The following is a 17,179-nucleotide window of genomic DNA, read 5'->3' on the forward strand; positions in this document are numbered from 1 at the left end:
ACTATTGATTGAAGCTTATTTTTTTAGTTTGGCTGCTGCATGTTGTTGATAATATTGACACACTTCCCAGATAGCAGGCAGTAATCGGCCCGAGCTCGGCTGCCCCTCGGCGCCTCCGGCTCCGACTCGGCATCGGCGAGTGTTATCCGGGCCGAGTGCGGCCCGCAGCTCGCTCGCGCACATGCGGTTGTGATGCGGCTGTAAAGTACTGGCCCGATTCCGGTCAACCATATCCTGGCCGCTTCTGGCAAGGACTCGGCTGATGGCAACCGATTAAGTTCTTATTTTATCTAGTAATCTGTTAGCTCCACGTTTAATGATAATTTGAGAAAATATTAATGGTACGATAGCAAAAAAAAAAAAAAAAAAAAAAGAATATTTAGTGTGGATGGTCGCAATGTTTAGACGCAAACAAAACAATATTATTTATAAATAGATTATACATGTCATCTAGAGAAAAACTATGTAAAATTCGCTTATTTTTTAGATAGCACGCTCCTGTGCTGACGCTCCTGTGCTGTGCTGACACACTATAAATCATTTATTAAGCATTAGCAAATGGTGAATTCATTAATTTTTAAAGCGTTAACTCTACATTATAAGACATTAGCGGTTTACAAATGCTGTATTCTTGACTTATAAGTAAATGTTTAATGTGCTTTATAATTGTACCTTCACACTTTGCTTCTGATTATTTTTTCACTACTAAATCAAGGACTGCATTATTTACAAACCATTTGTATTTGAAAGTATGAATTATAAAAGTACAATTGTTAGGCACATTATAAATGTGCTTATAAGTCAAGAAAACAGCCTTTGTAGCTGTATTTAGAAACCCATTACTAATGTCTTATAATGTAGATTTAATGCTTAACAAATAGTGAATCAACTACTGTACTTGCTAATGCTTAATAAATAATTTATATTGTGTCGTTACTATAAAGGGTTACCTAAATGTTTGAAGTGTTTTGACTATATTTGACAATGATTTATTTTGTTAAGACAAGCACCTTACATGTGGGTGAATGTATAATCAGTGTGCTATGGTTATTAATTTCTTTCACTAGAGAATAATTTTGAAAATGGATATGTTTCATACATATTTGACATTTTATTGGCATGCGTAACAGATACGAGTTCAATTTAATGAATACTTTTATAAAGTGAGTTTTTATATTATGTACAATGAATTGCTGTAAAACATTTGAATGCATTTGGGAAAATTAAACAGTATGTGAACAGTGTTTAATGTTTCCTGTGAGATTTTGTTTATTCATTTTACATTTATAATATTTTTTACATTTAAAATTACAAAAAATGAATAGTAACACACAGTTGTGTTAAACACATACAAAAATAACACATCTGTGTGTCAACTTATGCTGCACATTAATGTGTTACATTTTATGACACATTTTGTGTGTTAAACTTAACTCAACATGTGTTGTCCCTGAGCACACTCAGGAAATGTGTTGAAAATAACACATGTTGTGTTGTTTTCAACACATTCCTGTTTAGAGTGTATGCAATCAATCGTCGAATAAACAAGCTCCGTGCTTCTTTGTCCTGTCTTCAAACGATGAGTGATATCCATCTGTCCAGCGCAGAATTGATTGAGTCAGGTGGTGGCGATTGGCCAATAACAGGCATTTATTTCTTTATTGATCTTATAAAGGTAGTGGGGGATTTTTATAATTTAATTAGAACGTAATTCATATTTATACATATTTAAAACTATTTTTTAATCATTATTGTTTACACAGATGTATGTTTGACAGATACAGTTATTATGAGGACGTTTGGTGGTCAGCCAATCACATGCCGCGATTTCATACACTCGCATGCATAATTATTGAGAGGATGCAGTACCCAGTCCGGGCTACAGGGGCGCATGTCGAATACACACGTAATACACTAAATCAGGTTTATGTGAACTATAAAGTCATGTGGAGAAATTTTGGATTTGAGCTCTTCTACATAAAAGAAGCACTTCTACATTGCTAAAATTATGAGGACTCCGACCATGTCCTCATAATTGAAAATGTCCTCATAATGTGGCGTGTATTCATATGAAATGTCTTCGTAAATCACATAAACCAACACACACACACACACACACACACACCTTGATTATAAGTGAATCATTGTAAATACACTGATTATTATTTTTATTACTGTTTTATCTTAAAATGTTGATTGTTAAATGTAATGTATATTCTGATCTATTTTGTATTGATTTGTATGAATAATATATGTTGAACAGTAATATAATATGTATAAACACTTATATTATTGAACAGCCTCTGATAGTAAGTAATAATTCATCAGAGAGATCTGTAAGGGGTGTACTCATTTATACTTTCATCTGTAATCTTATTTTATTAGTCCAATGCTGCTTTAAATATTTTTTAGAGACCTCTTGGATTTATTTCAAATACATTTTTCTCTATTCTCATATATGTGTGTATTATATTACACTATATATACACTATATCATACTTTTTTATATTCCTTTAACCCAGTCGAGCTCAGAGAATCTGCACAGATATCTTCACATCCAGTGGTTTGTGTGTTGTCTCAAGGACACGCCCACAGTCCGGAGAATCTCATGAATATTCATGTCAGTGTCACTCAGTGGAGCCAATAATATTTAAGGATATACCTGTAGATCACACAGGTGTGTTTTAGTGAAGTGAAAGAGCTCAGATTGTGTTCCTGCTGCACAAGAGCGTCTGTACTTCTGCATGTGAGTTTAACACTTCTACATTACGCTGATTTGTGGAGATGATGAAGGGGTTTTATATGTGTGAGTGTGATTTAAATGTCTGATCCTGAAGATCAAATCCTCAAACACAGATTAAACACTGAGTCAAACACGCTCATTTAAACACTGTCTAAAAGCTTTATTTGTAATCTCTTTAAAGTGTTTGTTCTCTTCTATATCAGACTGACTCAATAGTGTCCAATAATTCAGCATTAAATATAACTCTAAACATTCAGAGTCACAACCTTCAGTTGAACAGGAAGAAAAGCTGCTGAAAAACAAGCTGACGATCCTTAAACAACACTGCATTTAACCTTTGACTGTCAGAGTAACTCATTAACCGAATAGCCTCTTTAGTAGAGAGACATTTTAATACTCACTAAATCAACAATTGGCTGAACCTGAACTTCTCTTGATAAACTCTATATAGCATGCATTTACCTTGAATCAAATGTGAAACACCTGAGATGTCAGATCAGGGTTAAACCAACTGCATTCATGTTAAGGACTATATATATGTATGATTGTTCCCTGAAAGCTCTGCTAATGTCTGCATTGGTGTTTTAGCTGCAGTATGGCAGAGGAGCGAGTAAAGGACTCTCTCTCAGAGAAACACAGGTATTGACTCTGTTTTTACACCATTATTTCAACACTTTCTCTGAAGAACAAAGACCAACAACAATGCACTTATTTGTGTTGCTATTGCCTGATCAAATGCTCAAATAGGGGTACAATTTCTTCTTAGCTGGTACTTGGTGAAAAATATTGAAGAAGTAGTGGTTTAAAGCCTGTTGTGTAGAGGTACAACTTGTCATTTTACTGTTGGTCATCAGTTGTAGTGCAACAATTCTTTATATGGAGTTATATGGAGTGAGAGAGACCTTTGCACGCTTGTCTTGATATGTCTGAGAATATTAAAATAAGCCCCTCAGCTGTCAAAACACAGTACACACAGTAAGTGTATTTCTGCACACTCAATATAATCTGCTCTTTCACTCCACTGAACTCCATATAAAATGCAGAAACTGATCAGCTCAGGCTGATTTAAAGGGTTAATGCTGACATCTGATGATCAACAGGAATCTGAATTCTTTCCAACCAGCATCAATCAAGACTGCATGATCAGATGCTGATATTGCTTAATTATATGAAGTCATTGGGGTAAAAACAGCCACAAACATAACAAAAGGGTGCTACATTTGAACAATACACACAGATTAAAACAGATATACATGTTAAACTTAGTGTGTAGTTCAGTGAAGGGAATTTTATTTATTTTTTGTCTTTTCTACCTAGAGATTATATTAATGTTTTGTTTCTATGTTTAAGCCAATAATTAGTTTGCTCTTAGTTAAACTGAACAAACTCCTTTTTGTCTGATAAACTCCTGTAAAAGAGACTGAAGTTTGTCCTGCAGTTTATTCCTCTGGTGTGTTCAGTGTGAGATCAGGATCATGTGTGTCCAGCTCTTTGTCTCTGAAGAGTGACCGGTCAAAAGATCATCCACCAGTGTTCAGTGGGGAAACACCATCATCTGCCAAACGGTATTGTGTGTTTTACATTATTGCTCACACATGGACTGTTTTGTGTAAACCATCAATTCAGTAGAGAGATTAATTCCTAAATAAATCAGTTGTTTGAATTAATCAAATAACTTTGGTGATTCATTAAGACATTTACTGACACCTGGCTTCTTATTCAGAGGATCTTTCAGTGAATATTAATATCAGATTTCTGTCGATTGTTTCATTTGTGGAGCATGAAAGATGTTTTGAAAAAGTTTATAACTAAACTGTTGTGAAAATATATCTAAATAAAGGTGAAGCTTTTGAAGGTAAATGTAGCTGTGTCGTTTTGTAGCTAAAAGTTTGTGTAATAATGAACTGTAAATTAAATATTTCTTTCAAAGCTACTTTCTAATTATGACTTTGTGATTGACAGATCTTTGTAATGACAGAGACAATTGTCTGTGATTTCTCAGCTTAATGTAACAGAAAACTCAAGTAACAAATCTGTCCACTGTCTCATTATGAGCACTACATGTATTATTTTCTGTGTTTGTAAGATTTGTCTGTGTTTGTTTGCCTCTAAATGTATTATTACAGTAGTTTTATCTGTTAACAGTGATGAATATGAGTTAGCAGATTCAGGAGACGAGACTCACAGGAGACACAAGAGTTTCAAAGACAATCTCCAGTTGATCTTCCAGGTGTGAAAAATCTCATTTATTATAAACAAATTAAACTAACATAGTTATTTAAAAATATATAGCTTAATTAAAATGTAGTGCAATTAATTTTTAAGTAATCTTTGACTCCAGTTCATTGAATTATTATAAAATAATGCACAACTGTGATTCTCGTGGAGTCTCCTTTACACCTCTGTGTGCTTTATTTTCCTAAAAATAAAGCTATATTTTTTTTTAATAAAGGAACGAATTAGTCAATTATTCTGCATATCCCACCAAGTCATTGTTGTTTAATAGATGTCCAATTGAGGATGGCTTGACTAATGGCCAAGCTTAAGCTTTTGGTGAAACTTTAACAGAAGTCCAAATCTAGACTATCAATACAAAGATTAGACAGATTTCACTATGTAGTCTAGTTTTGGGCTATTCTTTCATGTCTACTATAATTTCACTGACAGATAAATGTAAGCCTTGTTTTAGCCAAAACATCAATGTTTAGGTGTCTATTAAAAGTTTAAACACACACATTTTAAGTTATTTTAAACACACAAAAAACATGCTCTTTGAGATGCTGATGTTTCCACTCTTAAAGCCACTGTTCAGATGTTGTATTACATACATTTGACAGCTTTTTGTCCTCAAACAGCTCCTGTTTATAAGACCAAGCATTACAAATCCTTATCTTACAAATCCAAAACCTTCTGTTGTGTTTTTATGTGACTTTTGGCTTCTGTAGCTGTGAAATAATTAAAATAATTCAGGAATTATAAATGTGCTCAATGCCCATCTGAATCTACTTCATCTGAGAATAAGTGCACACCCTAGATTGTTGATCAGCCAATAAAATAAAGCACAATCCTGTAGTATGATGTATTATAATGTATTTTTAATTGTTCAGTAGTTGCAAATGAATGTTTGGTAACACTTTATAATAACTTCACACTATGAATCATTTATTAATCATTAGCAAATAGTGAATTCATTTTCTATTAAGCATTAACTCTACATTAATAACATAAGTAAACAGTTTATAACTGCTGCTACAAATGCTCAACACTTGATTTACAACCAGATTTATAATGTGCCTAATACTTGTTCTTTCATACTTTGTTAATGATTTATTTTTCATTACTAAATTAAGTATTGCATTATTTACAAACCAGTTATTTAACAGTAGTTATTTGTTTTAAAGATCATTTAGAATTAGTTAGTGAATGATTTATAAATTATTCAAATTGACATTTACATCTGATTATTCAGGCATATATTAATAGTTAATTTTTATGGTAATAAATGCTTTATTATCTCAACTTCATCCAGTTTTATGAAGTGAAGACTAGTTATGCTTTATATATCCCTTATAAATGACTGTTAAAGAGTCAGTTAAATTCTAAACAGGAAAAAAGAAAATAAACGACTTTATTAATTTCTATTCATTTGAAAACACACAAATGAAGCTGTACTTCAAAAAAATCTTTGCATACTTATCTAAAATAAAATTACTGTGCTGTTGAAACATTGCTTCCTAATGTATTGTTAAATTATTATATTGTTGTTGTTTTTCCCAATTTGATGTCATGTTTTGTCACTCCTGTTATTCAGCAGTGTTTAAACTTTACAGTAATTTTACTTTTTAGATAAGATTGCAGATGTATTATTCATTTGATTCTTAGCCTTTAATGGTCATTTATAAGATATTTATAAAGCACAAATAGTCCTCACTTTAAATTAGCTCACATAACTGCATGAAATTGAGTTAATAAAACATTTACCAACATTTAATTTAACTATTAATATATGTCTGAATAATAAGACTTGTAAACGCTGATTTCAGTAGTTTATTAATCATTTACTAACTCATTCTGAAAAATTAAAATAACCACCAACTACTCTTAAATACAAATGGGTTGTAAATAATGCGAAACTTAATTTAGTAATGAAATATAAATCATTAACTACGCATGAAAATACAATTATAAAGCACATTATAAATGTGGTTGTAAATCAAGAGTAGAACATTTGTAGCTGCAGTTATAAACTGCTTACTAACATTTATTAATGTAGAGTTAATGCTTAACAAATAATGAATTTACTAGATGCTAATGCTTAGTAAATGATTCATAGTGTGTAGTTATTATAAAGTGTTACCCGATGTTTTGGTTAAATGTTGTTCTTCTCGTTTCTTTAATCATAGAATCTTGAGAGTAAAATGATCAGATTTCTAAAGAATGAACTGGAGAAATTTAAGAAAATCTTACAAGCAGAAAACAGTCAAGAGTTTGTAAAGGAGTTTAATGAGAACAGAAGCAGAATCACAGAAGCAGCTCTTGATCTCACACTCTTCTTCCTGAGAGAGATGAAGCAAGATCAAGCTGCTGACACTCTCCAGGGTAAGAGACTCATGGACATACCCACACGAAACCTGCAGATTTACACAGATTTTTAGCCCATCATTAAGTCTATTTATTTACTTGTGCGCATTTTTATTTATTCAGTTTTTATTCAATTTCAGTGATATTGTTGACTAATATGAAAATCTTCATTTGATTTATTTACAGTACAGTTGGTAAAGTCATATTTTCTGTCCTTTAGATCTGTTATATGAGAGACTTACTTTGTTTAGCAACTAAGTGGATCTAATTTGATTTGTATTGTAATCATTACATATTATTAAATATTATTATTTTACAAGTTAAAAAGGTGATATTTTTCATTTATTATTTTATTTATTTAGTTTTTATTTATGATAATCCCAAAGTATGATATTCCCAAAATCATTCCACAGTTATCTGCAGATATTTTACAAAATCCTCCACAGAAACAGCAAAAAATGTCTGAAAGTTCTGTCTGGCCCTACTCATGGCGATCTGTCAGACTGATACTTACAAATAAGTCGAGACTAAATCTCTTTGTTTCTTTGCTCCTGTGTTTAGACGAGCTGTTCTTCATTAAGCAGCTTAAAAATAGCCTGAAGAAGAAATATCAAAGTGTGTTTGAAGGAATTGCTCACCAAGGAGACTCCACACTTCTGAATAACATCTACACAGATCTCTATATCACTCAGGGTGCGAGTGAACAGGTCAACACTGAACATGAGATCAGACAGATTGAAGCTGCTTCCAGACGTACTCAGTCACTAGAGATTCAGGTTGAATGCAAACATTTGTTTGTAGCAGCTGAACAAGACGAGCGGATCAGAACTGTCCTGACAAAAGGAGTTGCTGGCATCGGGAAATCAGTCTCTGTGCAAAAGTTTGTTCTGGATTGGGCTGAAGGAGAAGAAAATCAAGACATCAGCTTCATATTTCCTCTTCCATTCAGAGAGATGAACTTAAAGGAGAAAGAAAGACAAAGTTTAAAAGACCTCATAACTCAGTTTTTCCCAGAGACTAAAGGACTGAACCTTACAAGAAGCACACGATTCAAAGTCCTGTTCATCCTTGATGGATTGGATGAATGTCGTCTTCCTCTGAACTTTGCTGGTAATGAGACGTGTGGTGATGTATCTTCAGCAGTCTCTCTGGATGTTCTCCTGACGAACCTCATCAAGGGAAATCTGCTTCCTTCTGCTCTCATCTGGATCACCAGCAGACCAGCGGCTGCCAGTAAGATTCCTGCTGACTGTATCGACCGGCTGACAGACATACGAGGATTTAATGATGCCCAAAAGGAGGAGTACTTCAGAAAGAGACTCACAGATCAGAATCAGGCCAGAGAAATCATTGATCACATTAAACAGTCAAAGAGTCTCTTTATTATGTGCCACATCCCAGTCTTCTGCTGGATTTCAGCCACTGTTCTCCAGAACATACTAAAACTGAAACACAGGGCTCATGCTGAGACACTGCAGGAATCTCCCAAGACTCTGACACAGATGTACACACACTTTCTCCGCTTTCAGATCCAGCAGAGCAGAAGAAAGTATGATGGAGAAAACACAGCACATGTCTCCTGGGATCCAAAGCTCATCCTTTCACTGGGGAAACTGGCCTTCCAGCAGCTGGAAAGAAACAATGTGATCTTCTATGAGAGCGATCTGAAAGACTGTGGCATTGACGTCTATAAGGCATCGGTGTACTCAGGCATGTGTACCCAGATCTTTAAGGAGGACACGGGAATCATTCTTGGTACCATGTACTGTTTTTTTCACTTGAGCATTCAGGAGTTCATTGCAGCCCTTTATCATCATCTGATTCTAGACAGTGACAAGACACAAGCAGAAAAAAGCAGAAATGTGTCCATGATTGATTTGCTGAAGACTGCAGTGGACAAGGCTCTGGAAAGTGAGAATGGACATCTGGATCTTTATCTTCGCTTCCTTCTTGGTCTGTCACTCCAGTCTAATCGACAGCTCTTACGAGGCCTGTTGACACAGCAAGATGACAGAGACCAGAGCAAAAAGAAAATAATTGCCTACATCAAGCAGAAACTTGAAGAGAATCTGTCTCCAGAGAGATCCATCAATCTGTTCTACTGTCTGAATGAACTGAATGACCAAACTCTGGTGAAAGAGATTCAGTCTCACCTCAGTAGTGGAAGTCTGTCATCTGCTGACCTTTCACCTGCCCAGTGGTCTGCTCTGGTCTTTGTGTTGTTGACCTCAGAGGAGGAGCTGGAGGAGTTTGAGCTTCAGAAATTCCAGAGATCAGACGAGTGTCTCATCAGACTATCAGCAGTCATCAAATCCTCCAAAAGAGCTCTGTAAGTCTTGTTTCAGATCTGTAAGTCCTCTCATCTAAGAAATAGACATTTGCTAATATTAAATAATAGTTTACCCCAACAATGTAAATTTACTAATTTACTCTCCCTCAAGAGGTTATAAACCTTTCTGAAAGTTTCTTTATCCTGTTGAACATAAAACAAAATATTTTGAAGAAAGATGGAAACCTGTTATCATTGACTTAAATAGTATTTGTTTTCCCTTCTAATGAGGTCAAAGGCTAATGGTTTTCATCTTAAAAATCTTTTATGTTCAACAGAATAAAGAAGCTCATAAAGGTTTGGAACTACTTGAGTCTAAGTAAATGTTTGGGTGAATTATTCCTTTAAAGGGCACCTATAATGCTTTTGTAAGCAGTTTGGACAGATCTGTGTGTAGTATAGTGTGTCCACAGTCATGTGAACTGGAGGTGCTCCTATCGGTGGTAGACTGGAGAAAACTGTATTATTTGCAAGTTTGTCCTCCTGAATTAATAACAAAAGAAAAAAAATAGAGTGGGAGAGTTTAGCTGACGCGGGTAAAGCAGTGGGGTCTAAACATCTCACTGTGAGTAAATTAAAAAAGAAATGGTCTGATGTAAAGGTGCAGGTTCAGAGGAAAACAGCGGCACACCATCAAAGTGTGGAGCGAACGGGCTGGGGAACAGAGGATGCTAAACTAACACCCTTTGAGGAGAGAGTTGCCTTAATTGTGGGCAACACTTTACTGTCTAGAGTAGTATCCGTATCTGTGGGAGACACAGGTGTATTAGAGAAACACTTTGTTAGGGTAATTTAGCAGCACCCCTCCGCTCGTATCAAGGCAGTGCCACTGGCATTTTAGCTTCCCAATCACATTTAAGCATCATATATTATTTGCACATTTATTGAATGGAAATGTTTCAGATTCGCGTATGCAAATTTGTCTTCAGATTTCGCCTTGACAGACAAAGAACACATGACAGACAAAAACACAAAATTTCACCACTCATGAAGTTGGTGTTGAGGAACACACATACTTATGTTCATTTTGGTGTTGGTACATCTGACCATAGGGGTGAAAGCTGGTGTACACATAGTTTTTGTAAGTAAGCATTGTAGAACAATCAGGTCTCAGATGACCACATAAATATTGTTCTTGTCCTCTACACAGGCTACAGTGCTGTAATCTCACTGTTCAGTCCTGTGAGAGTTTGTCTTCAGCTCTACAATCCTCAAACTGTGTGCTGAGAGAGCTGGACCTGAGTAACAATGACCTGCAGGATTCAGGAGTGAAGCTTCTCTCTGATGGACTGAAGATTCAACACTGTAAACTGGAGACACTGAGGTCTGAGTTCAAGGATCTGATTGACTAATTATAAATATTACTTACACCTAGGCAAATTACTCAAAGTCACACTGTTAATGTAATCTGTGTTCTTCTTTCTCAGATTGGTCATGTGTAATCTCACTGGTCAGTCTTGTGAGAGTTTGTCTTCAGTTTTACAATCCTCAAAATGTGTCCTGAGAGAACTGGACCTGAGTAACAATGACCTGCAGGATTCAGGAGTGAAGAAGCTCTCTGATGAACTGAAGAAACCAGAGTGTAAACTGGAGAGACTGAGGTCTGTTTTTAAACACCTGATTTATTAATTTTTACTCCTATTTATTTATTTATTTATTTTTACATCAGATGAGTTACTGAAAGTCACACTGTTAATGTAATCTCTGTTCTTCTTTCTCAGATTGGTCATGTGTAATCTCACTGTTCAGTGCTGTGAGAGTTTGTCTTCAGCTCTACAATCCTCAAACTGTGTGCTGAGAGAGCTGGACCTGAGTATCAATGACCTGCAGGATTTAGGAGTGAAGAAGCTCTCTGATGGACTGAAGAGTCAACACTGTAAACTGAAGACACTGAGGTAAATGATTTTCCACTCAACGGTGACTACAAAAAGTTACATATTAGGTTAACAAATATGGAAGCCCCATTCCCCATTGGCAGTAAAAGAAATAAATATATTCATATCTATACAAATGTATGTGTATTGTAGCAGGGTGAAGTGAAAAGGCAGACACAAGTTTTAAGTAAACACACCCCCTAAGGGCTTTTAATTTACGGTGCTGGTGATAGTGAACGTGCTGTAGATGTGTGTGGTGTGCAGGTGTCTTCTGTGAGCTTCCTATGGTCCCAGTGTAGCGGTGCTTCAGGTAAGTTGTAGGAGAGTTGACCCTTTTGTCCTGTTCGAGCTGATATGATACGCCGAACGCCCGTCTCAATCAGTCCGTGGTTTCTGAGGGAGAAAAAGAGACTCAGAGTTGTGGTTAGCGAAGAGAGGCTTCTCAGTGCTTGAGTGAACGAACTCCAGGTGCAGGCGATCAGTGTAATTACGTCCACTGATTATCCATTGGGCAGCCCACAAAAAAACTGTGTGTACGCCAGTTTTCACACTTACATTAGATTTACTAACAATAAAATGAACGTGAGAATGTGCATTGGTCCGCGCCAACTTCATGTCTGGCGTTTGTTTTATTTTCATTGACGACTCCTAGAGGCAATTATGTTTGCACACTACAAAGTATTGCACCAATACGTGAAAAACATTGCTATTCCTTTATAGTTAATGAAATAATTAATTGACACAATATGTTTTTACCAATTATTTGATTTAGAACATATAAAAGCTTTTAGCAAATGTATACAACCCAGAAAGTCTATGGCAGTGGTGCTCAACCCAGTTCCTAGGGAGATCAACCTTTCTGCAAAGTTCAGCTCCAACCCTGATCAAACACCACTTATTATTACCAATTACTTAGAACCTGAACAGCACTTTTAATTAATAATAATAATGACAGGCAGGTGTGTTAGATATGGGTTGCAACTGAAATCTGCAGGAAGGTCGATCTCCAGGAACAGGATTGGTCATGCCTGGTCTATGGCAATGTCAGTGTTGGCCTTATAAGAGGACATTGTCAATGGTCGAATCCGAAGGCTCCAAGGTGGCAGGGTGCGCGAAGGGTGGCTTCTTGGTGAGTGATGTATTTAAAGATATTATTCCAGCTAAGTTTTTAATCTATATTTTTTATTGAGCGTAACTATTTAACTGCATATCAGAAGAGCGTGGTTATCCGTTAAAGACGTGGCTGTTAACCCCCCTCCCTGTCGGAAGTGTCCATGTGGAGTAGGAAGTGGCAGCCAAAATCCAGTACGAGGAGGACCAGTGCCGATGTTAGGGAATCCTTTAATGTCCGGAAGGCTTCTTCCGCCACAGCAGATGATTGAATCTTTTCTGGCTGCCCCTTCTTCGTCAGCTCGGACAGGGAATAAGCTATCTTAGAAAAGAATGCATGTACCTGGGTTTTATTCCTCAGGCGTTCCACTCATTTGACTGCCTCCACTGCAACCCCTGTACTTGGAAACCCAGGTAACGTGCTTCGGTGAGACGTAAATGACTTTTTGGGTTTGCTGGTTAGAGTAGAACGTCTATGAGTCGTTGAAATGTGGCGGGTGCCCCGTGCAATCCAAAGGGAAGGACCCGATAATGCCAGTGGTCAAATGGTGTGCTGAAGGCAGTTTTTTAATCTTCTCGTGCTAGAGGTACCTGCCAATAGCCTTTTGTCAAGCCTAGTGCCGAAATAAACCTGGCCCCACCAAGCTCATACACTCTGGGCATGGGGTATTCGTTCGAAGCTAGAGATGTTGTTTAGCTTGCAGAAGTTGTTGCAAAAGTGGAGTGTGCCGTCTTGCTTCGGTACCATAACTATTGCGCTGGACCAGGGATTTCGAGGTGGTTTGATCATTTCTAACTATTTCATCCAGGATACTTCCTTCTCGATAGCCTGTTGGCAGGACCCTGGTACCTGGCAGGGCCACTGTCAGACTATTTGTCCAGGAGGAGTCCAATTGGTATGCTGCAAGAGTCATCTGTCTGGGGCAATCGCTGAACACATCCTGGAATTGACTGACCAGGGATTCCAGCTAAATCTTCTAAACCAATGACAGTTGCTCTCCTATCCTCACTATTGGCGGGAGCTTTGGGTGAAGGCCACTAGATCTTCTCAGGGTGCTAACCGTTTTTTCAGGAAATTGATGTGGTAGATCTTCTCTTCACATCGACATCTCGGCTGACGAACCTTGTAATTGACCGGCCCAATTTTCTCCACAATGGTGCCCATCCCTTGTCAGGATGCCTGGGAACTGAAATTCAGCATGCTGGAAGGCCGCTAGATGTTCTTGGACCAGAGGCATTCCATGGTCTATGCGCTCTCGCATTTCCCTTATGTGCTTTATAATGCTGCCATGCCGAGCAGGTTCCTGCTCCCATGTCACATCCAGCAATCTGTGGGGCTGACACTCAAACCATAATTCAAATGGGGTAAAGCCAGTAGATGCCTGAGGTACCTCCCTGATTCCAAAGAGCACGTCTGGAAGCATGAGCTCTCAGTCACGTCCATCCTCTGCAACCACTCGGCGCTACATCAGTTTAAGGGTCTGGGTAATCTGCTTCACCAAACCATCTGTCTATGGATGGTAAACAGATGTGCGGAGCTGTTTCACCCGGAGTAGCCGGCAGAGGTCGGTCATCAGCCGAGACATGAAAGGGGTGCCCTGGTCAGTCAATATCTCTGAGAGAATTCCTACTCTGCTAATAAATAGAAACAGCTCTTTTGCAATGGATTTGGCATTGACTACTCGTAGGTGAATCGCCTCGGGGTACCTGGTGGCATAGTCTATGATGATCAGGATGTGTTGATGACCTCAGGTGGATTTCGGCAGCGGGCCCACCTGGTCCAACCCAATGCTCTCGAAGGGCACTCCGATAATAAGGAGGGATACTAGCGCGCTGGGGGCAGGTTTTCTTTGTGATGTTCGTTGACGAGTGGCGCTCTCCCGGCATAACCTTTTTACCTCTGCCTCCATGCTGGGCCAGTGAAAATGAATGAATGAATGGTATTTTCTGCTCCCAAGTGCTCAGCCATCAGATGGGAGTGTGCCCGCTCCATTATCATCTCCGTTAGAACTCATTATGAGATCTCAGGGCTTGATCAATAAGGAGAGCTGATCAGGATGTGTGTTTATCACTGCTGTTGACATGAGCAGAAACAGCAGTCAGCATCTTTACAACACAAAGAGATGTGTGATTGTCCAACTGTGTGACGTGGACTATTGCTGTGTTTGTAGATTGTCTGGCTGTATGGTGACAGAGGAAGGCTGTGGTTTTCTGTCTTCAGCACTGACTTCAAACCCCTTACACCTGGGAGAGCTGGATCTGAGCTACAATCATCCAGGAGATTCAGGAGTCAAGCTGCTCTCTGAACAACTGGAGGATCCAAACTACACACTGGACAAACTCAAGTATGTGGAGCATCACTGGCCTTGTCCCTTTACCCTTGATTGTTTCACAAACTAATCTTTTCTGTGAGGGTTATGGGGTTGGACATACAGAAGATACAGTATGAATTAATAGTATACATTAATGTTAAGAGAGGAGTGCACATTTTAAATGAGTTTTTTTAAATGAGTTTAAAATAACTATATTTGAGTCTAATTAAATGTTTTTTGTAAAATAACTCTTCAGTTCAGCCTACTATAAAATTAAGGTTTTAATGGCAATTTGTTAATACAATATAGACTGCATGTAGCATTGTGTAATGCTGGATTGTTATTATTATACTGAAACTCCTCTCATTCGTAACTAATTGGCATTTTATTGTAACAGTTTTGAAGATTCATTTTAAAAACAGATACTCTGTAGTCTACTTACCTCCTCTTCTAGTCTCCAGATATTAATCCAAACCTGTTAAATATGTCAGTGCACTGGGGCAGTTCTCACATTAACCGTGATATTATATCTCATATTAACACTACAGTTTCAGCATTTTTGTCATGAATCTGGTTTGTTGATTGTCAATCTTTTCCCTCTGTGTTCTCCTACCAGCTGTCAGCGCTTGCAATCAACGCGAGCGCTGATCAGCAGTCACCTGTTCTTGCTTTGTCATTATTGACACTCCTATATCTACCTCCCTATTTTCTCCCTCTGTTGTCAGATTATTGTTACTCTTTGCATTTGTTCTCCGTGTAGTTTGTTCATCATTTGTCTTGTCTCGTTAAGTCTCCTCGTAAATCACCCTCCTGTGTTCATCGTTTCATGTTGAGAATGCTGCAGCTTGTTGCTCACCTGTTGACTGTGCTCTGACCATCAGCACCTGGAGGTCAGTGGTTCCCCTTTCGGGGGGAACTTCAGCACTATAAGTGGATTTGATTTGTAAAATCCACGCATTGGGAGGATTCGGATCAGAAGCCGCTTGTCTGGAGAGTATTGAACGGGCCAATGAATGAAATTAATTGGCAGCGTAAGCTTGCGCAGGTGTGCGACATCTGCAATTATCTCAGCATATAAGCACACCTGAAGCCAGCAGACGCCATCCTTTTCGCTTCAGATCCTTTCTGAGTGAGTCGATGAGGGTTCCTCTTGCTGATCAGCACTTCAGAGCGAACGAGTGTGTCTCCCGGTCCAGAGTGGGTCTTCGCGGTGGCAGACGGTCGAGCTGGGTTACTCCCTTGCCTGCGGTTCTTTGGGTCCGGTCCTCCAGAGCGGTGCGTATAGTTGCAACTTTCCTAAAAGAGCAACACAGTCGTGCAGCACGTCCTTTTCAGGATGGCGCTCCGACTGTGCGTTTCCGGATGCGGGGGTTTCCTGGCTCCGGATGATGGACACGATCACTGCATTGCATGTTTGGGGGTCCAGCATGTTAATGCGGTGCTCGCGGGCGGTTCATGTCGTCATTGCGATGCCATGACCGTTGCACAGCTAAGATCGCGGCTAACTTTCGCAAGAGAGCGAGCCACCCCAGTTGCCTCCTGTTCTAAAAAAGCAGCGGGCGCTCGGGCAGATCTGAGGGTTTCAGCGGGAGATAATCCGCCGCCCACGGGCTCGCGGACCTCTCGCTCCTCACGGCGCTCCATTCAAGCTTCGGGTGGTGAGAGTGATCCGTCTAACCAGATGGTAGCTCTCACACTCGCTGACACCGGAGATCAGATGTCCTCCGCGGCATCGGAGGGTGGGCTTTCACTGTCCGATGAAGATCCGGACCCGCTCGCCCCCTCCGGGCAGGTGAGCGCTGTCAAATCGGATCCTGAAGCGGACATGTTAGCCGTGCTTTCCCGGGCTGCTTCGGCCGTGGGGTTGGAGATGGTTTATCCCCCAGCTCCGCGGCCGGACCGACTAGATGGGTGCTACGTAGAGGACCAGAAGGCGAAGCCTTCGAAGCCTCTCGTCCCCTTCTTCCCGGAAGTGCACAGTAGGCTCACGCAGTCTTGGAGGGCACCTTTCTCTGCCCGTGCTGCGAGTGCCTCAGCCCTCACCGCCCTTGACGGCGGAGCTGCCAGGGGGTATGAGGCGATCCCGTCAGTGGAGCGCGCTATCGCGGTCAATCTTTGTCCGCGCGGCGCCTCTACGTGGCGGGGTTTGCCCCGCCTCCCGTCCAAAGCCTGTAGGTTGTCTGCTTCCCTCGGAGCCAGAGCTTATAAGGCTGCGGGCCAGGCTGCTTCT

The 17,179-nt window shown here is 39.2% G+C and overlaps 3 protein-coding genes across 4 annotated transcripts in view; 2 read left to right on the forward strand and 1 right to left on the reverse strand.

The window, feature by feature from the left end:
- The window catches only part of zgc:113135, a 1,020,739-nt gene that overhangs the window by 467,014 nt on the left and 536,546 nt on the right, over positions 1 to 17,179 (forward strand). The window lies entirely within an intron of this gene.
- LOC101886882 (gastrula zinc finger protein XlCGF57.1-like) overlaps positions 1 to 17,179 on the reverse strand; it is a 513,813-nt gene that overhangs the window by 270,108 nt on the left and 226,526 nt on the right. The window lies entirely within an intron of this gene.
- Positions 2,674 to 17,179, forward strand: part of LOC110439446 (protein NLRC3-like) — a 37,774-nt gene continuing 23,268 nt past the window's right edge. The window contains exons 1-10 of one of the 2 annotated variants that reach the window (NM_001445129.1): positions 2,674 to 2,746; positions 3,332 to 3,382; positions 4,204 to 4,308; positions 4,889 to 4,973; positions 7,147 to 7,342; positions 7,886 to 9,653; positions 10,804 to 10,977; positions 11,081 to 11,254; positions 11,375 to 11,548; positions 14,809 to 14,982. In NM_001445129.1, the coding sequence (NP_001432058.1) occupies positions 3,339 to 3,382; positions 4,204 to 4,308; positions 4,889 to 4,973; positions 7,147 to 7,342; positions 7,886 to 9,653; positions 10,804 to 10,977; positions 11,081 to 11,254; positions 11,375 to 11,548; positions 14,809 to 14,982 (2,894 nt within the window). In that variant the 5' untranslated portion in view covers positions 2,674 to 2,746; positions 3,332 to 3,338. The remainder of the gene's footprint in view (positions 2,747 to 3,331; positions 3,383 to 4,203; positions 4,309 to 4,888; positions 4,974 to 7,146; positions 7,343 to 7,885; positions 9,654 to 10,803; positions 10,978 to 11,080; positions 11,255 to 11,374; positions 11,549 to 14,808; positions 14,983 to 17,179) is intronic. The other variant, XM_087245870.2, reaches the window with a different exon arrangement.

Source organism: Danio rerio, chromosome 4, assembly GCF_052040795.2.
Source record: "Danio rerio strain M-AB ecotype USA chromosome 4, GRCz13ab, whole genome shotgun sequence".
Lineage (NCBI taxonomy): Eukaryota > Metazoa > Chordata > Actinopteri > Cypriniformes > Danionidae > Danio > Danio rerio.